Below are 26,397 nucleotides of genomic sequence, written 5' to 3'. Positions count from 1 at the left end.
TACCTGCGTGTTGTGATTGGGCTGAGGCCGGCGGCGACTGAAAGATTGGCAGGCCTGTCGCCCAATGGGGAAGTCCATTTGAGTGCGCGCTCTGGTGAGGGAAATTTCCTTCCCATTCGGGCTGCCTCGAGGCGAGGGAAGCGGTCACGGTTGGGGCAGTTGGAGAAGCTCCAGTCAGCGCTCGCTAGGCCGGCCTGGAAGAGGCCGCGCGCCTGTCCCCGCTCCCCTGAGCTGCTCCTCTTCCTGCTTCACGTAATCAGAATATTCCTTCAATACCTTAAGAAATAATAATAACCTGATTTTTTAAGAATAAACAGTCCTAATAATTCTCCTCACAATCTGGTGAATTAATAGCAATAACTCATCAAGATCTCGTGCTTCATATCTCAATATCAACAACAGCACTGCATTCTCGTGTTTCATTAATTTGCAGTTATTCACCTAAAAGTCTGTTATTTGCTCACTATCTTAATAATAATCCTGTAAGGAGGTAATAGAAATCACTGGGTTAAAGTTAACCGAAAGTCCAGAGGTAGCATTATTATCAATTTACGATGGGGTGGAAGGTTCGCAGCCTATGAAGGACTTGCTCACAAATTTATTTCTAGCTAGGAAGAGGAAGGGGCAAGCAGAATATAAAATGAAAGAATGGTATAGAGAGGTATGGGATATAGCTGTTAATTATAGCTATTTAATTAATGTGCCATTAAGATAGGGAATATGCAGGAGAAAGGATTTTGAGGAGATATGGAGGGTGTTCATAGAATTTGTACTGTTAAAACGAAAAGGGGTCAAACCAATTGCAAGAGGTGTTGAAATTTTCGGAGGTTGGGTAGTTACAATGGAATGGTCTTGGGGTGGGGTGTACATTTTTATTCTTATTTATTTATGATTATCAAAATAATTCTGGTGCTGTACATAATTTGTTTACTTAGTTACTATTTGCTTCATATCTTAATGACTGCTTTTTTTGCTCCACACAATTTAGTTATATACTCAAATAATAGCAATGCTATTGTTAATGATGACAGCAATGTTGTTAATTGATATCTTAATTATGGTAATATTGTTGATCGTAGAATTATAGGGTTGGAAGGGACCACAAGGCCCTGGTCTTGGGAATAGTAATCAGTGATATCAGAGGTAAATGAAAATGCAGACCAGTGAAAAGTCAGTAAACAAATTAACAGTGAATGTCCAAGGTTAATAGTGCAATTATAATCCCCTGTACTTCTCTGGTTTTCATTTCCTTTTGACCCCACTTTGTAATTGCGCATACACAACCCTTCCAACAATGTAGATATGAATGCCTTCAACTCAGTATAACACTTCCTGGATCTGATTAAGTGAGCTGTTTATGCCATGTTAAAAGTTATTAATGTCTTCAAGGTGTCGCAAGACTGATGTTCTGGCTGCAGCAGACTCACTCGTCTACCCCTCTGATCTAATGTTATTCAGTAGTCATGATTTGCCATCATAGTTGTAATGCAGCTTGAGGTGGAAGCAGCATGGATTGATTGCGACCAAGGCAATTTAAAGCAGCAAAATGAAGGAGGGGGACCTACTTAAAATACATAAAAATACTGACTTTAAAAGACTATCTTTCCATTAGTACTTGGCCAGCCTGGTACCCAGAGAATGGTGCATGATATGCTAACTCACATGCTTGTTAGGGATAATACCTAAAAAACATTAATTGCAACTTTAAGACTGCCAATCTTGCCTAACATCCTATTTGCAGTTGGTATCTGTTCATTGTTGCTAATGAAGCCCAATCCAAATAAGACTGAGGCACTGTAAGTGGGTGGTTCCCTAGACTGGATTGATGGGAAATGGCCCATTCTTGAAGTAGTGGGTATGTAGCTTGGGGATGCTTCTGGATCCATTGCTGTCGCTTGAGGCTCATGACCTCAGTAGCAAGGAGTGCCTTCCATCAGCTTTGGCTAGTAGCCCAGCCGTGCCCCTACATGGACAGGGACAGCCTGTTATTTTTGCTCCGGTAATCTCTGGTTTAGATTACTGCAGCACGTTATAAGTGGGGCTGCCTCTGAAGATGGTTTGAAAATTTCAGTTCATTCAGATTTTGGCAACCAGGCTGTTCACCGGGACAAGATGGGTTTTTTTGCATCGATCCTGGCTCGGCTGCACTAGCTACCAATTAGCTGGTTTTGACACAAAGCCTTAAAACAGTTCAGGACTGTCTCTCGAGGACCGCCTCTCCCCATATGAACTGACCCAGACCCTGTGATCATCATCTGAGGCACTTCTTTGTGTGCCTCCCCCAAGAGAGGTGGAGGATGGCAACACTAGAATGGGGCTCCCCACTTGTGTAATGCTCTCCCCAAGATTATATATCTTTAGGCTCCAAGCAAAAACATTTCTCCATAACCAGGCCTTTGGCTGATTAACATTCTATGACCTATGTTTGTGAGAGGAGTGTTATTGGTTTGTTTTTCTTTTATAATGTATTTTGGGTTCTCATTTTGTATTTTTATGTTGTGAACCATCTATGGTACCCAAATATAATAAAAATCTTCCATGGAAACATAAAGCACTGGAAGGGTTTCCACCCCAGTGGAATAAATTATATTGGACTTGTGCGGGCACAACTGCCAACCACAGTGTCCCTGAGTACGCCAGATCCTCCTGCTCCAATCAGGACATTTCTGCATTTGAGCAGGAAGTTCTTTAGGAGGATTCTCAGAAGAACTTAGAAGCTCCCACCCCCAAATCAGGAACCCTGTGAAATTAGGAAGATTCTTAAGAACGATCAGCTAAACACTCAAAAGCAGACTTCCCCAACCTTGTGCCCTCCAGGTGTTTTGGACTACAACTCACATGGCTCATGGTCAGATATGGAGTTTCGCTGTGACCCACAGGTCTAGCCTCTCCAGTTCCGCCCAACCTTACTTTGGCCCACCACGAGTTTGCACTTACTAATACCTCTCATTTGTACTTGTTCTGGACAGGACAATCATGTCATTGAGAGCATGTGGCTTGATTATCTTCAGGAAGCTGCGTGAGACATCGTCTGCTTCTGCTGCTGGGAACAACATTGAGTACCTTCTCCTGCAGACATCCTATGGGTCTCATCACTGGACCCCTCCGAAAGGTGTGTCATAAGTTTTTATTGCATCTAGCAACTTCAGAGAGATTCTCAACAGGGCTGTCAACTGATCAAGGAATTAAATCAGGCATTGTCAAACTCGGCCCTCCAGATGTTTTGGGACTACAACTACCATGATCCGCACCTAACAAGACCAGTGGTCAGGGATGATGGGAATTGTAGTCCCCAAACATCTGGAGGACCGAGTTTGCCTATGGCTGAATTAAATCCATCTGTATTTTAAGACAAGTGCATGTTTTTCTTGTATTTTGCAAGTGAATAATAATAATGTTGACATAGTGTGATACATGCCGTTCTGCTGTGACTTCAGAAGTCCTTTCCCCTTGACTCTTGAGTCTTCTTTGGACTGTTGCTTCCTGGAAACTGCTCTTGGAGTCGCTGTGTTACAGATAAGACTCCTTGGCTGGCTGTTTATGATATTTCAGGGCAGGAGCTCTGGCCTAGGCTTTATTTATGTTGCCTTTGTTTTTCTTAGACCCCATGTGGCTTGCTGTGTTTATATTTCTGTCCGTAATATATCTGTGTGAAAGCAAAGGCTGACTTTTCTCAGGGAATGCTAAAGCTAGCTTGAAAACAGGCTATATTTATACCTGACTGAAAATGGGATCTTTGTGTTAGAAATAATGGTGTAGCTGGCAAGGATAGCCGCCTTCCCCAGATGTGCTTTTCCCCATGTTCAACTCACTTTTGGGGCCAGGCAATACTTAGTTTTCAACATCACGATATATCACAAGCTAAACATCACGACACCCCGATATATAACACTGTCTGAAATATGCATAAAGCTGTGCAGAGCCACTGGCTGACTTTACAGTTTCCCCCCATACAGTATTGTGATTTTTGCATAGCAATCCCACACATTCATGATATATCGCTAGGTAAAAAGTGATGAAACCAATATCATGATACGGACTTCAAACCAGTTTTGGATATATTGATAAATTGCCCAGCCCTACTCACTTTCCTCAAAATAACTTAAGTGTAGTATTTTCCTTTATTTTATGGCAGTGATACTCCTAGTTTTGCACTAGTGACCATTGCAAACCTTAAACTCAGGGGTGACTAATCTGTGGCCCTTCAGATGTTGCCAAATTACAACTCTCATCGTTCCTGACTCAAGATGGCTGCAGGTTGACCATCACTGCCTTACTATCTATCGATCTATCTAATCCATCAATCTCTCTATTTGTTAGTTGTTTTATCTTGCCCAGGGCAACCCAAAGTGACTTACAACCAAACAAGCAGACAAAGCATCCCACGTAAACACATTAAAACCAAGAGGAAAAGGAAATATATTAAAAACATCTCACCCACTTCTAAAAGGCCACAGCATATGTGCTGCTAGTTAATGTTTCAGTGAATAAATGGCTTAGATCTGACACACCTTAAATGCTGTCTCTTTACTTGTGACCCATTAGGCCTTTGCTGTGTCAGTTGCAGACAGCAAGCGTGTGAAAAGGAAATAGTGGGCCTGCAGAAAGCCCCTGTTCATCCTAGCCTCAATCCCAGAATCTCCCATTTCAAAAAAGCATCAGGTAACAAGTGCTGAGAAGGAGCCTGGAGAGCCATTTCTGACTATCAGGGTAGAAAAGAATTGAGCTGGATTTGCAGATAGTCTGGTTTGGCGCAAGGCAGCTTCCTCTGTTTAGACTGGCCTTTGGTGCTCAGATTTAAATCTGGAAAGTGTTGATTTAGAATGGTTCTGACTCGCTACCTGTCCAAAGCCCTGAGAATAAGGTGGTCTGTAAATATGTTGGAGACACATTAAATGCAGGCAGCTCTGCAGTAAAGCATGGTGATGTTTGGCGCCAACCACAAAAACACTTTCTTTTTCTGTGACAACATAAAAAGTACTCTAGAACCAAGTGTCAGGAGAAGATAAAAAGCAGAGCCCCTTGTTTTTGCTTTCCTGAAAATTCTGCTTTCCTTTCCTCGTGCCAGGCCATGTTGATCCTGGGGAAGATGACCTGCAGACCGCCCTCCGGGAGACGCAGGAGGAGGCTGGGCTGGACTCCACTCAGTTCACCATCATTGACGGGTTTAAAAAGGAGCTGAACTACACTGTGAATGGCAAAGCCAAAACCGTCATCTACTGGCTGGCTGAAATGAAGGACAACAACACGGAGGTCAAGCTCTCATCGGAGCACCAGGCCTTTTGCTGGCTGACCCTCAATGAGGCTTGCAGGCTTGCAGAGTTCAAGGACATGCAAGGCGCCTTTAGGGAAGCACACAACTTTCTCTGCTCCAAAGGCTGAATGCTCCAGGGGATGCAGGAATGGGGTTTTGTTTTGTTTTTTTTAGCTGAAAGTTTAACTGACGATTCCATAAAAATAAAAGCAGAGAATACTAGGGGGGAAATGCAAAAATCTTAAAGATGCACTTTAATTATGTCAAGCTACTTAAAGCATGGATGTTTCCCCCCCCCCCCCCGAATTCTTAGAGAGGGATGTTTAGCGCGAGCAGAATTCAAAACAGCCTCTATAAGTTATATGCTGAGCCTTTATACGGGGCATTGACAATTGGCGAAGCAGGGTGTGGATGCAACCTAAAGTTTGTGGCACTCAGTGATGTTCATGGAGGAGAGTTTTATCAAGGACTGTTAGCCACGCTAACCAAGTGGCAGGTTCAGAGGCAGGCAGCAAATAGTAGAGACAGACACACTCGTCGACGTTGTGGCTGCTTGTGAGCTTCCTAGAGGTATTTGTGTGTCATTGTTGGAAACAGAATGCTGGTCTAGATGGACCTTTGGTCTGATCCAGCAAGGCAGTGTCTTACGCATTTGTATAAACTTGTAGCAGCAGCGGGGACAAATTAGGCACATGTAAGAAACCCACCCTCTGCCCTCGCAGGCTGAAGTCCTGCAAGGGCCACAAGCAGTTTGCCCATATGTGATACAGAGGAGGTTCGCATAGACAAAGCCTAGTCATTCTCCTGACCCCAAAATCCTTGTCTTAACGCCTTTGTGGGCTTCCATCGTTGCCTTTGAGCCAGGACTGGTATCATGGCTGGAGTTTCCGGCTAGGGCCAGGGTTCAAATCATCACTCAGTCTTAAATCTTGCTGGGTGTGACGTTGGGCCACTCGCTGCATCTCAGCCTAACCTACCCTACAGGTATGTGGTGAGGATAAAATGGGAAAGGAGAGAACCGTGTACGTCACCTTGAGCTCCTTGGAGGGAAGAAGGCGGGATATAAAAATAATAAAATATGTGTCGACATGATCGCGCTGCTACACACACACCCCTTTCTGACAAAGCACAGAAGCTCAAGAGCTTGCTAATGTTCCTGTGTGTGGCACAGATGTCCTCTCTGCACCACTGCCGTCCCCAGTGCTACTGCAGTACTGCAATTTGGGCAGAAGTCCATCCATTCATCCCACAGGTCAAGTCAGGTCTTGCCTGTAGGCCACTGGACTCCACTTAGTTTACAGCGAGTTGAGGAAAATCCATGTCAGGAACAGGAAATCCCTTGTACAGTGATCGCACAAAACTAGCATGTCTCATGATCAATTCTCTGTGTGCGGATGTGTGCTTTTTGTTAAAAAATAAATAAATAATCCCCATTCAGGTTTAGTCCTTTATTTTGAGCCTGGTTTAAAACAAGCCGCTTGAGTGAAGGCAGAGGGTATCGGGCTGGAGTTAGTGACATCCAGAACAATCAAGCTGGGAGCAGCAGCATGCTCCAGTTAATATCTGCCAAGAGTGACTAGGAATGCGTGTCATGCACAGTAGAAGAATTCAGTTGCCTCTTCTTTTTTAAGGATGTCATTGTATCACTATGGTTTTAATACTGCACATTGCTTTCGGGAGCCACAGCTTGCCTTTGAAAACCGGACATGAGTAAAGCAAGCTACAGAGTCCTTAAGAACAGCTCACTCTCCCTTGTGCATCCTCTTGCCCAAGGGGCTGCTCATCACTCAGCTTTCCCTCAAACCTCTTTCTTTCTTGAGCAGTCTTCTCCAACCTGGTGCCCTCCTATAGGTTTTGAGCGCTATCTCCCAGCAGCCATGGCCAATAGTGAGTGATAATGGGAGGTGTGGCCCTAAGCATCAGGGTTAGAGAAGACCTGGAGAGTGAAAAACTTCCAAGCAAGGAACTAACATCTCTGCATCATTCTGTAATGCCTGGTATGTCCTTATTAGAAGCTAAGCCATAGCCAAGGAGACCGTATTTGTTAGCCTCCCAGAAAGGGCCGTGTTAGCTGAATGCAAATTTCTATATATAGCTGCATTCTAATGCTCCTTCACTGCTTACAAACAAGCCGCTCGCCCGGGGTGAGCAAAGATTGCCCCAAGGTGACCTTGCACAAAAAGCTGGTTCTTGTTTGTTGCTGCTGTCCTCCTCTTTTAGGTCTGACATGGGCACAGATATCCCAACCCTTTTCTCCGGTGTTGTCTCAGGCTCGCTACACCCAGTGTGGACTGGAAAAAACCCTTTGCAGTCATACAGTAAGAAGCACAAGGTCCTGAACTGCGACGCAAACAATCTCCATCGAGGTGGTCCTTTCAGAGGCTGATTTCATACTTGCATTTCTGAGGCTGACTGGTTCTAATGGGAGGACTGTACCACAGTAGCGTGAGATGGGAAGATGCCATCTTGACCTACCTGCCACCCGCATGGGGGTGGCAGATGTGCTTGACAACTAACCTGCCTGATCCAGAATTAGATATCATGCAAATACATCCCCTGTGCGAGGACTGTACCATCTCAGAGCAGCAAGCACAACCTAGCCTAGCCTCTCGGCTGTTTCTTAATGCAGGCAACCCTGGCTGTACATTTTGAGACAAAGCAAAGCTCTCTGCCTAGCTGCATAGCTGTGCAGTGCAGATATGATTGTTAAGAAAATTATCTTAAGTGACCTGCTTTCTTATCAGGACTGTTAATCTAATGAAATTGGCTGCATGGATCAAATGAACCCTACCAGAAACGCTTGCTTTGAGAGCAACAGAGTCAGCGCCCGTCACGTTCAGCATATTTGATAGTTCATGTTGTCGAAGAGCGGCGTGACTGTCCCATCTTTCCATTCAATCAGGATTTCGCCATGTTTCAGTGAAGGAGTGGGGGACGCTGGGATGATCTGCCCCTTGGGGCTGGGGCTAGGTGCCCTAGGTAAGGGTGGCCGCTCCTCGTGAACCACGCGGCAGCTCTTCAAAGGAGACAGCTTCTGCTTCCGCTTCTTCCTAAAGCAGGAAGCAGCAGCAGGTTATGCTTTGAAATTACTGAGAGACCCAGGATGGTATTTGCACAGTACCTGTGAGGCCTATTAGGCAAGTGGTGTCTTGAATATTCTGTGGGGCCAATTGAAGGCATCCACGAAGTTGAACTGATGAATCAGTTTTGATCCATTTGAAAGATGATAATAATTAAATTATTTGTACCCTGCCCATCTGACTGGGTTTCCCCAATCCTGATTATCAGGGCAGCAGGCTTGGTTATTTTCAAGGAAAGTACTTACTAAAAAATTAGAGCTCCTCTTAAACTCTTATGAAATGCCAGTAGAGAAGTGTCCTCACTGCAGTTACCACCAAACACTCAATTCTTTGCAACCTGGTGGTTTTGGTCACTAGAGTAAACTGCATTATTTTAATTTTATTCTATTTTCTAAAATGCATACACCGCTCGGCTGTTTTTAAAAGAAAAGCCCTCACAGCAGTTTGCAAAAAAAGAAAGAAAATTATCAAGAAGAATTAATAACGATTTAAGATTGTCAAATTGTTAAAAGAACAATAGTGTTAACTCGCATCTTACACAAGGGTTCAGTTCAGGGGGTCCACATGTATATGCAAAAATGTGTAGAGCCAGAGACCCTTGGAACTGGTCCCCCTGCGAGACTTTGGGAGGCAGCGTGAGGGCTCTGGGGTGAAACAAATAACAAGAGTGGGTTTCCTCCACTCTCCGTTTATTTATTCCCCCCACCTGCGCAAAACTGCGATCATGCAAGTAAAAAAGGTGAAAGATGTGAGTTACCTGTAGACTAAAGGCATTAAAACTTGCATCAACTTTCTGGGTAGTTTTGTCTAAACCATATTTTTAGCAGGTGCCGGAAAGAGTGCAGTGAAGGCGCCTGCCTGATGTCAAGAGGCAAGGAGTTCCAAAGTCCAACAGTAAGCGATCATTTTTCTTACAAATGCGGAATAGGTAATATGTGGCACATGTAATAGTGTCAGTTCCGCAGATCAAAGCGATCAAGCGGGCGCACCTAGAGTAAGGCGTTCTGGCTTGGTACTCCTATGGCGCTTTGGAGAGCTCAAGCACTCAACAGATAATATCTTCTTGCAATCTGTGCAACAGCCATGGGGGGTGGCTGGGTCAGCGTTATTTGCTCCCACATTGTAGCCTGAGGCCCCGGAAGAAGGGAGGGAACTTACAGCAGAGGAGGCAGAATCGGAAGCCAGGGCCTTTGTGATGGAGAGGAGAGAAAGCGGAGCAAAACAGAGACTTTGCTGGTGAGACAGTAACACTGTGGGATGAATGGGCCTCTTACCTGTTGTACCGGATATTGAGAATGAGGATTGTCACTCCCAGGATAAAGGCCAGCGGGCTCAGGACAAGTATGACCGTCTTCCAGTTGGTCCCTGAAAGTGCATTGCACCCTGTATGTTTAATTACATCATTCCTGTGCTCTGCCTACATCTCCTGTATTACCATCTTAAGGCGGTTTCCTCGTACATGTGGGTGGGTGGGGAATATTTGGGGAAACGGCCTGCCTCTCCTTCGCTGGAGGTTCTTAAAAAGAGGTTGGATTAGCCATCTTTAGCTGCGATTCCTGCATTGCATGGGGTTGGACTAGATGACCGCAGGGGGTCCTTCCAACAATTCTATGATCCTGTGAAATTGCCGCAGGGGTTGGGTAGTAGGGCTCCCAGACTGTTTCCCCTGCAAGCTGGATTGCTGGGATATGGGGAGGCAGGAGCGGAGAGTCAATGAATGGATGTGCATTACAGAGGAGAATGGGTGTATCTGAATGTGTGTGTAATTGAGACCCCGCCCACCACTGAAATACAGACCCCAGAAATTCAGCTATGAGGGCATGTGGCTCTTGCCACTGAACTCACTTTGTATTTCAGGGTACAATGCCTCTGCCCAGGGAGGCTCTACTAAGCTCCCTATTGAGTTCAGTTAATCCTAGCGCCATCCAGGCCAGTGGCTAATACCACATTTTGTGTTTGTGAATTTAACACAGGCTTTTATTTTTTATTTTTGTTTCAAAAGAATAATAATTACGGTGAATATTCCATTTTCCACTCGCTATCCATCATACCTGTCGATCGGGAAGCTGCACCCTTCCTCTGATGTTTCTTATGAGGCATGTGCCTTTCTGGCAAGGAGAGAAAGAGGGAGAATGAAACTAAAGGATTCTGAGCAAGAAGAGAAAATCTCGCGTTCTTCGCTCGCCTCTGCACCTTTGTTTCCAGGTCAGCTACACTCAGGATTTGTTGTCACTGCAGAGGTCAACCTCTGGGTGGGCTGCGGACCTGGCTTCTTCAGGGTGCTGCCAAAGGCATGCCCTCCTCCATAAAAAAATAAAAATATCCATGCACATAGAAAAACAGTGTGTCAGGGAAAAGTGTTCTTGGCATGCTAGTCTTCTGTGTGCAGGGATTTTTGTTTTGTTGTTGTTTTGTTTGGAGGAGTGTTCTCTCCTGTGAGATGCCACATGCAATTCACCGGGTGTAGATTGGCTATTTCAGCAAGAACAAGCCCGGGGAGCCCAGGCAGGTACTGTGAGGAGGAGGGCAAGAAATCACACTAGGGTGACCAGGACTCCTGCTCCTATAATAGTCTTCCTGAAGGAGGTTCAACTTTAATTGGCCCTGCAGTGAAAATAACCTACAAAAATGCATTATGTTAGGGGAAATCGCTTGCAGAAATATGTACGTCACTCAAAACTGCGTACAAAAATGTGCTTACTTGGAGAACTTTGCACTAAAACGCTGGTGAATTTTCACGAGGGTTTTTAAAATCACAGTTTGCTCCAGAAATGTGGAGAACTGAAATTAAAATTGGAAAGATAAGAAACGGAGAGAAATGCAAAGGGCAAGTTCTTCCATCCCTATTGCCTGCAAATGGCAATAATGTAGTAACTCTGAAGAAGCATTGCAGAGCAACGGAGAGAGCGAAATTATGTGTGGAAGGTCCAGTATAAATCCACAACGAATGCACTCTTGACGTGTTGGAGGACGCCCCTGTTAAAAAACATGATAGTCTAGGGCAGCCTACAGAACCCTATGTCCTGGTGCGCTAGGATTTTCACAAGCAGGGTGATATTGACAACACAATTGCACCTTAAATGCATGCAGCCTGCACGATTCCAACCATAGGTGGGTGAAGGCAGGCTGGTTGAAATTGGACATGTTAAATCCAAGCAAGGAGGACAGCTTAATAGCTCCTTTTCTGCCGGATTTTGTGCTGTGTACCTGAAAGAGCATCTCTACTCCCAGCATTTAGTCTGGAGACTGAGGTCTGGCTCCGAGGGCCTTCTGGAGGTTCCCTCACTGCAAGCAGTGAAGTTACAGAGGGCCTTCTCGGTGGTGGCGCCCTCCCTGTGGATTGCCCTCCCATCAAATGTCAAGGAGATGAATATTCAATATCTGAAGGCAGCCCTGTTTCGGGAAGCTTTTAATGTGTGAAGTTCTGCTGCGTTGTTTTATATTCTGTTGGAAGGCACCCAGAATTAATGCTTAATTCAGAAACATCTAATTCAGTGCTGGCCACTGGCTTGCATGGCTTTGAAAGAGGATTACACAAACCCATAGAAGAGCATGCGTCTATCCCTGGCAATTAACTGTGGTGGCTAAATAGAACCTCCAGGTTCAGAGGCAGTCTACCTCCGAATACCAGTTGCTGAGGAGAGCTGTTTCCTGCAAGCCCTGGAGGATAGTCCCCTGAGCCCTGCTGGAAACGGGAAGCTCTGGCTTGCTTGGGACCATTTGCTTTATCCTGCATGGGTAGCTCAGCTGACTAGAGCATGGTGCTGATGCCAAGACTGCAGGTTCGACAGCTGCATATTCCTGCATTGCAGGGGGTTAGACTAGATGACCCTCAGGTTCCCTCCCAACTCTGCAATCCTATGGCCCTTTGTGCTTCAGGCTGAAGTCCCCACCCTGCTTGTCGTACTCACCGTCATCTGCTTCCAGGATGACATCTTCGTTCTTTGGAAGATTGCTGGTGATATTAGGTTCATCAACGATGGCTGGAGATGTGAGTCTGGTGTCTATAGAGGAGGTACTGATCTCTGACAACGCAGTAGTTTTATCTGGAGGGGGGGGGGGAGAGAGGCATATGAGGGCAATCCATGTTCTTGGGGGACAGGAGGCGGGCAGATGCGGAGGACTCCCTGGTCCTGAATGGGGTAACTGTGCCCCTGAAGGTCCAGGTGCGCATCCTGGGAGCCATTTTGGACTTCCAGCTGTCCATGGAGGCGCAGGTCAAATCTGTGTCCAGGGCAGCTGTTTACCAGCTCCATCTGGTACGCAGGCTGAGACCCTACCTGCCTGTAGACTGTCTCACCAGAGTGGTGCATGCTCTGGTTATCTCCCGCTTAGACTACTGGAATGTGCTCTACGTGGGGCTACCTTTGAAGGTGACCCAGAAACTACAACTAATCCAGAATGCGGCGGCTAGACTGGTGACTGGGGCAGCCGGCGAGACCATATAACACCAGTCCTGAAAGACCTACATTGGCTCCTAGTACGTTTCTGAGCACAATTCAAAGTGTTGGTGCTGACCTTTAAAGCCCTAAACAGCCTTGGTCCAGTATACCTGAAGGAGCGTCTCCACCCCCATCGTTCTGCCCGGACACTGAGGTCCAGCACCGAGGGCCTTCTGGCGGTTCCCTCCCTGTGAGAAGCCAAGTTACAGGGAACCAGGCAGAGGGTCTTCTCGGTGGTGGCACCCGCCCTGTGAAATGTCCTCCCACCAGATGTCAAAGAGAAAAACAACTACCTGACATTTAGAAGACATCTGAAGACAGCCCTGTTCAGGGAAGTTTTTAATGTGTGACATTTTAATGTAGTTTTAATCTTTGTTGGAAGCCGCCCGGAGTGGCTGGAGAAACCCAGCCAGATGGGCGGGGTAAAAATAATATGTTGTTGTTGTTTATTAGGTGGAGCTGTCATATCACAAAACAATGCACATGCTTCCAACTCCTCCAGAGTTCTTTTTCAGGCCAGATAATAGGCAAAGCCAGGGGTGGGGGTTTCACGTGATATCCAAGGTTGTGCAAATGTGTCTCCCCTTCCTCTCTCCCCATGTAGCCCCTCTCAAATCTGCTTCAGGGGGTCCCCAAACCTCTGGAGCAAATTTGGTGGGTTTGCTGGCATTGGCGAGAGAGGAGGGTAATTTCATCCTCCTGCGAGGATTCTAACTGGAAATTTAATTACCTAATTAACTAAGTAAGTAATAATCATTGCTATCAAGCCACTTGCTTTAGAGATTAACAATCCTCTCCTCAGGGACTGGACTTTGTCAAATCCTGCCATATGAACATCATCATATGTGTTCTTCTACATGAAGCCTCTGGGAGAGATCATCAGGGGGTTTGGGCTGGGTATCCATCAATATGCGGATGATACCCAGCTCTAGGTAAAGGTACCCCTGCCCGTACGGGCCAGTCCTGACACAGACTCTAGGGTTGTGCGCTCATCTCATTCTAGAGGCCGGGAGCCGGCGCCGTCCGCAGACACTTCCGGGTCACGTGGTCAGCGTGACGAAGCTGCTCCGGCGAACCGGCACCACAGCAGCACACGGAACACCGTTTACCTTCCCACTATAAAGTGGTACCTATTTATCTACTTGCACTTAAGGGTGCTTTCGAACTGCTAGGTGGGCAGGAGCTGGGACCAAACGACAGGAGCTCACCCCGCCGCGGGGATTCGAACCGCCGACCATGCGATCGGCAAGTCCTAGGCGCTGAGGTTTTACCCACAGCGCCACCTGCGTCCCAGCTCTACCTCTCTTTTAAATCGGAACCATGAAGGCAGTGAAGGTCCTGTGTGAGTGTCTGGAGGCGGTTGGAGGATGGATGGCGGCTAACAGATTGAGGCTGAATCCTGACAAGACAGAAGTACTGTTTCTGGGGGACAGGGGGCAGGCAGGTGTGGAGGACTCCTTGGTCTTGAATGGGGTAACTGTGTCTCTAAAGGACCAGGTGCGCAGCCTGGGAGTCATTTTGGACTGACAGCTGTCCATGGAGGTGCAGGTCATATCTGTGTCCAGGGCAGCTGTTTACCAGCTCCATCTGGTACATAGGCTGAGACCCTACCTGCCCGTGGACTGTCTCACCAGAGTGGTGCATACTCTGGTTATCTCCCACTTGGACTTCTGTAAAGCGCTCTACATGCGCTCTACATGCACTTTCATGCGCCTTTGAAAGTGACCTGGAAACTACAACTAATCCAGAATGCAGCAGCTAGACTGGTGACTGGGAGCGGCCGCTGAGACCACATAACACCGGTTTTGAAAGACCTACATAGGCTCCCAGGACGTTTCCAAGCACAATTCAAAGTGCTGGTGTTGACCTTTAAAGCCCTAAACGCCCTCAGTCCTGTATACCTGAAGGAGCGTCTCCACCCCCATCATTCTGCCTGGACACTGAGGTCCAGCTCCAAGGGCCTACTGGCGGTTCCCTCACTGCAAGAAGTGAAGTTACAGGGAACCAGGCAGAGGGCCTTCTCGGTAGTGGCGCCTGCCCTGTGGAACACCCTCCCTTCAGATGTGAAGAAAATAAACAACAAACAGACTTTTAGAAGGCATCCGAAGGCAGTCCTGTTAGGGAAGCTTTTAACATTTGATGAACCATTGTATTTTAATATTCTGCTGGAAGCTGCCCAGAGTGGCTGGGGAAACCCAGCCAGATGGGTGGAGTATAAATAAATTATTATTATTATTATTATTATTATTATTATTATTATTATCATTCCTAGCTAGCTGCAGCAATGCAGCGCCGGTTCTAAGTGCAATAACCACATTCAGTGGCGAGGGGGAAAGAGAGCTCCTGGTTACGGATGGGAGCTGTTTTCTGCAAGCGAATCCTTTTTGCCTTACCTTCAGGGACCCACACCTGGGGTTCTACAAATTCCTCCACTGGGACGCTGAGCACAGGGGCCGCTGCCAGGTCTGCAGCGCAGATGATCTCCTCCATCTCCGTCTTCCACCTGCTGAACTTGTCCTTCTCTCGGGCCAAGAAGGCCTTGTGTCCCTCCTGCTTGGTGCTGAGGTGAAGCCCCAGGCCTTGCAACGTGAGGTGGCCTTTCCTGCTGCACACCCAGGCTTGGCGCGCCTTGTCTCCTCTGCAGGACTCCAGCTGAGCGGGTGCAAATGCCTGCGCCTCGGGGACCGTCAGGCACAGCCCGGTCTTCCAGTGGACGATGGCCCGGGTGGCGGCATCCCAGGTCCAGTGATATTGCACAGACTGGGGCTTGCAGTCGGCCAGACCAACCCTTCCGATTTCGTGGGACGAGGCGTGGATGCACTTTTGCAAACGGGCGTTCCTGATGAGGAAGCCATCACCTCCCGGCACTGGGGAAGAATACGATACGATACGATACGATAATCTTTATTGTCATTGTCCCATACAGAACAACGAAATTGAAAACATCTACATCAGACATTCAAAAACCAACAAACTCTGATACCCCATAACTGAATACACTATATTCCCACAGAGACTACCTTAAAGGTAATGGTAAAGGGACCCCTGACCATTAGGTCCAGTCGTGACCGACTCTGGGGTTGCGGCGCTCATCTCGCTTTACTGGCCAAGGGAGCCGGCGTACAGCTTCCGGGTCATGTGGCCAGCATGACTAAGCCGCTTCTGGCGAACCAGAGCAGCACACGGAAACACCATTTACCTTCCCGCCAGAGCGGTACCTATTTATCTACTTGCACTTTGACGTGGCTTTCGAACTGCTAGGTGGGCAGGAGCTGGGACCGAACAATAGGAGCTCACCCCGTCGCGGAGATTCGAACCGCCGACCTTCTGATCAGCAAGCCCTAGGCTCAGTGGTTTAACTCACAGCGCCACCCGCGTCCCAAAGACTACCTTACACTGCGTTTAAAACCAAAATCGCACTTGGATAGAAACTGTTTCTCAGGCGGCTAGTCCTAGTCTTAATAACCCTGTACCTTCTTCCAGAAGGCAGAAGCTGAAAGAGATCATTTCCGGGGTGCGCACTATCATGCGCTATCTCTGCATCTTTCTTGTGACACCTGGAAGCATAGATTTGATCCAAGGTGGGAAGAGTGCACCCAATTATTCTCTCCGTAGTCTTTACAACCCTGGACAGCATTGTTTTTTCCCTGACCGTGCAGCTCCCAAACCACACACACAGACCATAAATTAATACACTCTCAACAGTGCAATGGTAAAATGCCATCGACAGGTCGTTTGAGAGATAGTTTTTCCGGAGGATTCTCAGAAAATATAACCTCTGCTGTGCTCTCTTCATCAGGTCTTTACTGTTTTCTCCCCAGGTTAGGTCATCTCTCAACTCCATTCCCAGAAATCGAAACACCGAGACCTGTTCCACGCACTTCCCCTCAATAATAAGTGGCTGAATATTCAATTTACATTTCCTAAAGTCCACAATGATCTCTTTTGTTTTCTTTAAGTTAAGGAGTAAGTTGTTTTTCCTGTACCACTCCCCCAACTGCTCAGCTTCCTTCCCATAGGCCTCCTCCCCATCTCCAGCTGTGATTAAACCAACCACCGTTGTATCACCTGCAAACTTAATGATCTTATTACTGGGGTATTTGAGGGCACAGACAGCTGTATAGAGTATATATAAAAGCGGGCGCAACACGTACCCCTACGGCGTCCCCCTATTCATTATGAGATCCGCAGAGACGTGGGAACCCATCCTGACCCATTGGGAATGGTTTGATAGAAAATCTAATATCCACCTGCACAAACACGGTGGAAGTCCCAGGTCTAATAGTTTGGGCACCAATCTATGCGGAATAATTGTATTAAATGCAGAACTAAAGTCTACAAATAACAATATCGCAAAGTTCCCTTGCTTCTCCAAATGAGTACGGACAGCATGTAAAATCATAGAATCATTGAGTTGGAAGGGACTCCCAAAGGTCATCCAGCCGAACCCCCTGCAATGCAGGAATCTCAACTAAAGCATCCATGACAGATGGCCACCCAACCTCTGCTTAAAAACTTCCAGCGAAGCGAGAGTCCCGAGGGAGCCCGTTCCAAGCAACTGAATTGCATTTATACGCACTGCCACAGAATCGGGAGGATTGGAAGGGGTTCCCCAGTGGTCATCTAGTCCAACCCCCTGCCATGCGAGTCTGCTATATGTATTGGACTACAACTCCCATCAGCACAGCCGTGTTTGTTGAGGCTGATGGGAGTTGCACTCCAAAGCACCTGGAGGGCAGCAGGTTGGAAAAGGCTGCCGCCTGTGTTGTTTCTTAAACTTGAGTCCTGTCCCCCAGCTGTTGTTGGACTACAACTCCCAACTTCCCCTGCTAGCTAGGGATGATGGGGGGTGTAGTCCAACAACAGCTAGGGACCCAAGTTTGAGAAACCCTGTAGGCATATTGCATCAGTTGGAAGGGGATATTATTTGGCACAGCATCTTAGAAAGCAGAGACATCACCTTGCCGACAAAGGTCCGAATAGTTAAAGCTATGGTTTTCCCAGTAATGATATATGGAAGTGAGAGCTGGACCCTAAAGAAGGCTGATCGCCGAAGAATTGATGCTTTTGAATTATGGTGCTGGAGGAGACTCTTGAGAGTCCCATGGACTGCAAGAAGATCAAACCTATCCATTCTGAAGGAAATCAGCCCTGAGTGCTCACTGGAAGGACAGATCCTGAAGCTGAGGCTCCAGTACTTTGGCCATCTCATGAGAAGAGAAGACTCCCTGGAAAAGACCTTGATGTTGGGAAAGATGGAGGGCACAAGGAGAAGGGGACGACAGAGGACAAGATGGTTGGACAGTGTTCTCGAAGCTACCAGCATGAGTTTGACCAAACTGCAGGAGGCAGTGGAAGACAGGAGGGCCTGGCGTGCTCTGGTCCAGGGGGCCACGAAGAGTCGGACACGACTAAACAATTAAATGACAACAAATTTTTTGGCACCCTGCCCACTACCTCCAGGGGGGCACCCAGTGGGGGCAGGGCTGGGGTGGGGAGAAGTTTGCTACAGAGCAAACAGCAAGCCCTGCAGAATTTCCTGCCCTTTGCAAGAACAATCCCTTATGTGGAGATACCAGGGAAGGCCAAAACAACGGATCTGCAGTATAAACAGAATCCAGGTTGGGGAACAGCACACAATAGATTAAAGGATTGCTTTCTTAAAGGAAATCTGATGCGCCTGATATGCATTCCTCCCAGTTTTTGGATTTAGAAGGAAAAGAGGAGCTTTTTTTGCTGAGGGTTGACTGAGGTGATGTCTCAACCACCCACTGAAAATGGAGGAAGACCAGGCAGAGAAAGTGGTCCCATGTCATCTTCTAAAAATGTTTCCATACATTGGTGCCAGGAGCCTCTCCTGTTGGCCATCCTGTGAGGGCATGTCTAAAGCAGCCTTCCCCAAGCTTGTGCCCTCCAGATGTTTGGAATACACCTCCCCTCAGCTCCAGCCAGCAGCAGAATTGTGGTCCAAAACATCTGGAAGATGCCAGGGTTGGGAAGGTTGGCCTTAGGAATTTACAGCTGCTGATAGACAGCCCTGATAGCCCTGATTGCTGGCTAATATTTTGCTAATATTTCCTTGCTGAAGTACCGTATTTTTTGCTCTATAACACGCACCCGACCATAACACGCATGTAGTTTTTAGAGGAGGAAAATCCGTAGGCATGCCACCCGTAGGCATTCCCTCCATAACACGCACAGACATTTCCCCTTACTTTCTAGGAGGAAAAAAGTGAGTGTTATGGTGCAAAAAATACGGTATGTGCTTGCTAAAACGAGGGAAAGTAACCAAATGTAAGGCCAAACTGTTTGATGAGATTTGGGAGCGACAGGGGCATTAGTATAAAACTGGTTGCCTTGATGACACATTCACAAAAAATATTGCACAAGGAAATGAGATCCATCAGTAAGGTGTATGATAGGAAAGTTGAGATCAGATACCACAGAGAGCGCTGGGATACTATTGAAACATTGGAAGAAAATGAACATCTGCATCATCTAGCATGAAGAGATAATGCAATATATATATATATATGGTATACATATTTGTTTATAGATATACCATATATATGGTATATTTATGAGTGTTTTGTATGTTCTTAAATTAATTTTTGAATGATGATTGAACAGAACAAAATAAATAAATACATAAATTGCAGAAAAAGAGGGAGGATACTCCAGAAACATCTGAAGGGCTCCATCCATTGCAGATTCTGCTACATATTACGCCAACCTGGTATGCTCCAGATGTTTTGGATGACAACTTTTTCCAGCACCTTGTAGTTCAAAACATCTGGAGAACAGACTGCATCGCGGATTACTGTGCAGGATTGAAGCTAACACTAAGAATAAGCCAGCTCTCTCCTTGCCACCCAGAAAGCACCCAACATTTGTGCAATGCTTAAAACAGTTAAATATCCCAGATTCCCCCTTCCAAATTAGTAGAGCTAAAATATGCATTGGAGACAACCCGAAATATGAGTGCTTATTTATTATTTTATCACCTTCCTGCAAAGTCCTCGTGATTTCCCTAAGGCCACCCAGTGTTTCATGGAGGCTGAACTCACACAGATTTTAGGTGACCGCTCCCTGGTCCAGCTGCAACCTCCTATTGATTTTGTTGCGCAGGATCTCAAAAAATTAGGATGTGCGGTTTGCATATTCATGACTTGCCTAACAACATTTGTAGGTCCCAGAATTCCTGGAACAGTTTCGTTGCTCCTTTTCAAATAGCCTTCAATGGTCACCTAGCTGCACACACACAGAGAAGGGTACATTAAAAAAAAACCTCTCGTTGCCAGGAGAATCCGTTTCACAATCAAAACAAACACAGATCAGCCAGCGAAGGCGAACTGAAACACTGTCCATGCAGGGGAAGTATTTGTATGTAAAAATAATAATCTTACGGACAAGGAGAAAAAGGGGGTGCAAAGAGGGAGCAGCGAAAGCAAACTTACCCTGCAGCCAACGAAGGAAGAAAGTCCAACTCAAGCTCAGCTTGAAAAGCTTCATTGTCTCTCGGGAGAAAGAAATTGAGGGGGGTTATAGATGGGGAGAAGAGCCTTTGCAAAGGGCAAAGTGAATTGCGAAGTTGCTTTGCCTGCCTTTCATCCAAAGGGAGGAACAGGATGCGACAAAAGACGAAGATACAATTTAAGGCAGCAAGTTCTGTCTCTCCCGGCCAGCACCCTTTAGCACCCAAGATAGCAGCAGGGTGGTGATCCCAGGGGAAGTGCTGTGAGAAAGCCCATGTCCGAGGAAAATCACATCCTGGCTTTCCCAGGAAAAATTGCAAAAAGCACCGGCCTGCTTCTCAGCTAGCTCTTGCTGATGGAAGAGAAGGGAAGCTTTTGAGACGCGCAGAGTTCTTCTTCTTCTTCAAGCAGGGTGATGGCGGGTTTTGGGAAGAAGACCACCTTCCTGCCCGGGTGGGAAGTAGTGCCCTAAAAGGATATAAAAATCTATAGCGCAATAAATGCAGCAGCAATGTGGGGAGTGGGAAGGGAGAAGAAACAGAGCTGCTGGGCTCCGTTCTTTACAAGTTGTGATTCCTGAATAGGGACAGAGAATTCTAAAGAACTCGAGCTGTTGCTGGTGAGGTCGCTGCTGGGAACTGGAGGGGAGCCAGAACAGCCACTTCAGCCCACAAAGGCGAAGGGGAGGCCCCTGGGCTCCCAGATTAGGACGTTCCCTTTTGCTGCGGATCCTCTTTTCACACTTAGAAAGCCTGTGGCGTTTGCACGAGAACTTACGAAGCTGCCCGTATTGAAGTGTGGTGTGCTGGTCCCGGGGGGAGGTTACCGTGAGGCGTGGTCAGAGTCCGGTCCTGGGTCGAGTGTCTGGAGACTGTCCACCAAGGGTGAAGCGGGGTCCAAAGCAAGAAGCCGGGCGTGGTCAGGAACTCTGGAAGAGCAGGAGAGGGTGCTGGCAGAAACAGGTTTCCAGCGATGTTGCTCCCGCAACCTGGGACTGGGCTGACTGGCCTTTATCTCCTCTGGGGCCTAGGGCGGTCCTGGCCCACAGGTGACTCGCCTCTCCTGGCCTGGAGGCGAGCACTCCTCCTGTGAGAACTTAGTTCCCTCCGCCTCTCTGCCCTGAGCCTCTGCAGCTCAGGAGAGGCTGGAGGGTTACTGGACCCAGAGGCAGCCTCACCTTCCCCTGACTGGGCTGGAAGAGGAGCACCTGCAGAAAATGGGTCCTCAATCACCCCCGGAGCCAGAGTGGATTCATCTGGTGTCTGCTCCTGAGGATCTGGCACAGGTGTGGGCCCTTCAGATTCAAGGCCCTGCCCCGGCTCAGCCAGCCCTGGAGGCGGGGACTCCTGTGCAGGCTGGGATTCCTCCGGTTCAGCCTCTGAATCAGATTCCCAGGCCATCACATGTGGGTTCCCACGAGGCAAGACACAGTGATAACAGCAAGAACCTTTACTGAACTACAGTGGTACCTCTGGATGCAAACGGGATCCATTCCGGAGCCCCGTTTGCATCCAGAAGCGAACGCAACCTGCGTCCGCGTGTCTGCTCCTGCGCAGGTCGCGATTCACCGCTTCTGTGCATGCGCGTGACGTCATTTTGACCATCTGCACATGCGTGAGCGGTGAAACCCAGAAGTAACACACTCCGTTACTTCCGGGTCGCCGCAGCGCGCAACCCGAAAATACTTATTCCGAAGCTACTTCAACCCGAGGTATGACTGTACATAACTGGGAAAACAAGGGCAAAGCAACTGCTTATATACATTTCTGAAAGCCTGGGCCACTCCCACTCCCAGCATGATTGGTTGGCTAAACTTCCAAGCTGCGAATCACTACTCACGAGTTCAAGGGCCAATGGCAGAGGCCAAAATCCTGAAATGTTCTGGGATTGGACATCCTGTATCGAATCAGAACAAAGGAGCTTCAGACTCAAACTCAGGCAAACAGAGACCACTGAATACATAATGTGTATGCCAGGGGCCCATCCAGACTGGTCCTTAGGGCCATCGCTCAGCGGTAGAGAGCACCTGCTTTGCTGCAGAAGGTCCCTGGTGGCAGGGCTGGGAAGTCACCCTGCATGAAACCCCTGCTGTCGGCCATTGTAGACAATACTGAGCAGGATGGCTCTGTATGAGGCAGCTTCCTCCCCATGTTCCTATTGGAACCAGCATCTGTATTCAGAACAATGAGGACTAGAATCTTAGCTCATTTTTAAAGGAAAGGGCCATAGTGCAGGGGAAGAGCATAGCACAAATATGTACACACTTTCCACTTACAAATGCCTTTTCATATGCATCTTTTGGTTCACAAAACTCCAAGAAGTGCCATGTTTCAGTTTGTGTGTTGCAAATTAAGTAGGTTCACATTAAACCTCGAACCAAATATATCCTCCATCGCTAGCTGCAGCTGTAGGGAAATAGGAAATATACTGAGAAACCCTTTCCCCCAATGCAGAAAGCGAGACTTTTGAAAGATCCTTTGCTTTATTCCTCAGCGTCCTTGTATTGATCTCCCGCACCTGCCTTTGGCTAGCTGTGCTCTTTTTGCTGCAGAATGAAAGACGTTCTTTCCATTTATTAACTTTTTATATTAATATTCTGGTAGTGAATGCTGTAAATTAGATCAGAGCTGTGGCATCATGAGACCACAAGTGAGGATTCCAGGAGGAAACTTTGGGTCCTTCAAAACAGTCCATTTTCATGAGATCTGCCCTCCCCATGCATGCAAGTTTTGGGGTTTTTTTTTCCAGCTTTCACATACCATTATTGTCATCTGTAATGTATTTTTACCTCCCTCATTTAATCCAGATTTACCCTTTCCAGTAGAAATCCAGTAAGTTAAAAAAATAACAACTGTGTTGCCAACAACCCATTTGCAATATCTCAGCAACCCGCTTCTAGGAAGTATTCAGCCCCCTCCTGGAAGCATCCTTAAAAAGCACAAGGGGGGGGGGAAATAATCCTTCTCACAGGGGCTAATTAATTTGTACAGTGGTACCTTGGTTCTCGTAGGACGCGGGTGGCGCTGTGGGTTAAACCACAGAGCCTAGGACTTGCCGATCAGAAGGTTGGCGGTTCGAATCCCCGCGACGGGGTGAGCTCCTGTTGCTGGGTCCCTGCTCCTGCCAACCTACCAGTTTGAAAGCACGTCAAAGTGCAAGTAGATAAATAGGTCCCGCTCCTGCGGGAAGGTAAACGGCGTTTCTGTGCGCTGCTCTGGTTCGCCAGAAGCGGCTTAGTCATGCTGGCCACATGACCCGGAAGCTGTACGCAGGCTCCCTCGGCCAGTAAAGCAAGATGAGCGCCGCAACCCTAGAGTCGGCCACGACTGGACCTAATGGTCAGGGGTCACTTTACCTTTAACTTGGTTCTCAGACTTAATCCATTCTGGAAGTCCGTTCCAAAACCAAAGCGTTCCAAACCCAAGGTGCGCTTTCCCATAGAGAGTAATGCAAAACAAATGGAACCTCTACTCAAGACCACAATCGGTTCCAGAGGCCCGTCCTTATGGCGAAACAGGTCGCTGGGAGAGGTGCCATTGTGTGCAGGTACGGGTGGCGACTGACCACTTCTGCGCATGCGCAAACGGCGGCAAACCCGCCGGTTACTTCCAGGTTTGCCATGGTCGCAACTTGGAACGTCCACGAGTGGAGGTGGTTGTAAAGAGAGGCTCTACTGTAATCCATTCCAGACTTTTAAAAACCCCTAAAACAGCAATTTAACATGAATTTTACTCTCAATGACAAACCTAGACAGCATCTTAAAAAGTAGAGACATCACCTTGCCAACAAAGGTTCGTATTGTAAAAGCTATGGTTTTCCCAGTAGTGATGTATGGAAGTGAGAGCTGGACAGTAAAGAAGGCTGATCGCCAAAGAATTGATGCTTTTGAATTCTGGTGCTGGAGGAGACTCTTGAGAGTCCCATGGACTGCAAGAAGATCAAACCTCTCCATTCTTAAGGAAATCAGCCCTGAGTGCTCACTGGAAGGACAGATCCTGAAGCTGAGGCTCCAATCCTTTGGCCACCTCATGAGAAGAGAAGACTCCCTGGAAAAGACCCTGATGTTGGGAAAGATGGAGGGCACAAGGAGAAGGGGACGACAGAAGACGAGATGGTTGGATACTGTCTTCGAAGCTACCAGCATGAGTTTGACCAAACTGCGGGAGGCAGTGGAAGACAGGAGTGCCTGGCGTGCTCTGGTCCAGGGGGTTACAAAGAGTCGGACACGACTAAACAACAACAACGACGAGACTATTGATCCATAAAATGAAAGCAATAATCAATGTACTGTACTATAAAATAAATAAGATGGTATTGTAGATGATAAAGATTAAAATTATTTTTTCCCTCTTACCTGCACTGATGATAGTCATTGTTTGGATGGGGAGCTTTTATCCATTTCAGCAGTCGCACAATCAACCAATCAGCTTCCACACAGTCACAAAAACAAATTAACCGAAAAAGCTCAAAAACAAAAACGCTAAATAAATAGCAAAAGCAAAATTGCCAAACTTAATCCATTCCGGAAATCTGTTCGACTTCCGAAATGTTCAAAAACCAAGGTGCAGCTTCTGATTGGTGCAGGAAACAATAGCCGACAGTCACTTCGGACCTTCGGCTTCCGAAAAACGTTCGAAAACTGGAACACTTTCTTCCGGGTTTTTGGCGTTTGAGAACCAAGGCATTTGAGAACCAAGGTACCACTGTATAGGTTTCTTAGAACACAGTGGAGTCACAGAGCAGAGTTAAAAGGCAAGGGAGGACCTCTCCTCTCAAAAAACTATTGAATAAAAGAAGGGGTGAAATTAAACTGGATACAAATGATAAAACCAAAGATTAGCCTTTCTGGATCAGGGCAAAAGTGCATCCAGTCCCACTTTCTGCCCAAGATGATGAACTAGTTGGGCCATTGGCCGGATCCAGCAGGCAGTTCCTTAGGAGTGCTTCCTTTTGACTGACCTGTGTTATAAATTCAGCAGGCTGCCTTCAGACCAAGGCTGCAGCCCTATCCTATATACAATTATTAAGGACTTACACGCTTCAGCACAGTGGATTTTACCTGTGAGTAGATATGCCCAGGATTGCACCGAAACCTCATTGTGCTTGATTATCATTGAAATCAACGAGACTTGACTTTTCCGCACTGATTTATATGGGGCCAAATTCCAAGCCATTTCCTGGATCCAGCCCAATATATTTACACGCACAACTGCAAAGCAGCATTAACTATGCTGCATGCACTGTGGGTTAAACCACAGAGCCTAGGACTTGCCGATCAGAAGGTCGGCGGTTCAAATCCTCGCCACAGGGTGAGCTCCCGTTGCTCAGTCCCTGCTCCTGCCAACCTAGCAGTTCGAAAGCACGTCAAAGTGCCAGTAGATAAATAGGTACCGCTCCAGTGGGAAGGAAAACAGTGTTTCCGTGCGCTGCTCTGGTTCGCCAGAAGCGGCTTAGTTATGTTGGCCACATGACCCGGAAGCTGTACGCCGGCTCCCTCGGCCAGTAAAGCGAGATGAGCGCCACAACCCCAGAGTCGGCCACAACTGGACCTAATGGTCAGGGGTCCCTTTACTTTTACCTAGATATGCTCAGGATTGCACTCAAACTTCCTTGTGCTCGATTCTCATTGAAATCAACAGACGACTTTTCCACACTGATTTGTATGGGGCCAAATTCCAAGCCATTTCCTGGATCCAGCCCAATATATTTAAACGCACAACCGCAAAGCAGCATTAACTATGCTGCGTGTTGTGCAAGCAAGCAGACTCTTCCAAGAGTTTCAGGAAAATTCTGCGGTAGGAGATGGATTTCCACCCGGCTGCTCCAACCGTCAAGTCAGAACCTCCTTTGCAACACAGAATTTGCAGAAAGGTTCCAGCCTTTTATTCCCCTTGCAGAAAAATTAGATTGAAATGCATGGAGCTTAATAAACTTTAATCTTGTACATCAAGAGTTTCCTCTCTTGTTTTCGCCTTGGTGGCTTCATGCAGCCTTCACTCCCTTAATCTAAATTGCTTTTCCTCCGTTGCCACCTTCAGGAGCCAAGTTCAATTGCAGCCGGAAAACTTCAGAAACTTTTGTGACCGGGTGGTACAGTTTGTGCTCTGATTGTTATCCAAGGGCCCCTTCAGCCAATCTATTAATTG

The 26,397-nt window shown here is 47.2% G+C and overlaps 2 protein-coding genes and 1 long non-coding RNA gene across 4 annotated transcripts; 2 read left to right on the top strand and 1 right to left on the bottom strand.

Annotated features, from left to right (window-relative positions):
- The first annotated feature begins 101 nt into the window (after positions 1-101).
- On the top strand, positions 102-6,691 carry NUDT2 (nudix hydrolase 2). The gene is made up of 3 exons (XM_080973701.1): positions 102-252; positions 2,970-3,112; positions 5,069-6,691. Exons 2-3 carry the CDS (start codon positions 2,977-2,979, stop codon positions 5,380-5,382), a joined length of 450 nt encoding a protein of 149 aa, XP_080829827.1. The 5' UTR covers positions 102-252; positions 2,970-2,976; the 3' UTR covers positions 5,383-6,691.
- Positions 6,688-21,398, bottom strand: LOC308458719 (uncharacterized protein). 2 transcript variants are annotated; one of them, XM_080973634.1, is made up of 6 exons: positions 20,234-21,398; positions 15,170-15,643; positions 12,246-12,380; positions 10,386-10,442; positions 9,609-9,699; positions 6,688-8,304 (listed from the first exon to the last, which is right to left on the bottom strand). In XM_080973634.1, exons 1-6 carry the CDS (start codon positions 20,286-20,288, stop codon positions 8,091-8,093), a joined length of 1,026 nt encoding a protein of 341 aa, XP_080829760.1. In that variant the 5' UTR covers positions 20,289-21,398; the 3' UTR covers positions 6,688-8,090. The 2 variants fall into 2 exon arrangements, with proteins under 2 accessions (XP_080829760.1, XP_080829761.1); XM_080973635.1 differs by lacking the exon at positions 10,386-10,442 and having other exon boundaries at positions 20,234-21,334.
- LOC308458822 lies at positions 8,324-10,627 on the top strand. The gene is made up of 2 exons (XR_013977701.1): positions 8,324-9,228; positions 10,337-10,627. It is a non-coding gene; the product is annotated as an uncharacterized lncRNA (long non-coding RNA).
- Positions 21,399-26,397: the final 4,999 nt, after the last annotated feature.

Source organism: Podarcis pityusensis (genome assembly GCF_964106645.2).
Source record: "Podarcis pityusensis genome assembly, chromosome: 11".
Classification (NCBI taxonomy): domain Eukaryota; kingdom Metazoa; phylum Chordata; class Lepidosauria; order Squamata; family Lacertidae; genus Podarcis; species Podarcis pityusensis.
This window is presented reverse-complemented; position numbering and strand designations above follow the sequence as displayed.

Bases quoted from the DNA above. Each gene is read 5' to 3' on its own strand.
- NUDT2 (XM_080973701.1), top strand. From the start codon at position 2,977: ATGTCATTGAGAGCATGTGGCTTGATTATCTTCAGGAAGCTGCGTGAG. The intron at 3,113-5,068 runs GTGTGTCATAAG...TCCTCGTGCCAG, and splicing joins TCACTGGACCCCTCCGAAAG to GCCATGTTGATCCTGGGGAA.
- LOC308458719 (XM_080973634.1), bottom strand. From the start codon at position 20,288: ATGAAGCTTTTCAAGCTGAGCTTGAGTTGGACTTTCTTCCTTCGTTGG. The intron at 15,644-20,233 runs GTAAGTTTGCTT...ATTCTTCCCCAG, and splicing joins CTTCCTTCGTTGGCTGCAGG to TGCCGGGAGGTGATGGCTTC. The intron at 9,700-10,385 runs GTATGATGGATA...ATGCACTTTCAG, and splicing joins TGCAGCTTCCCGATCGACAG to GGACCAACTGGAAGACGGTC.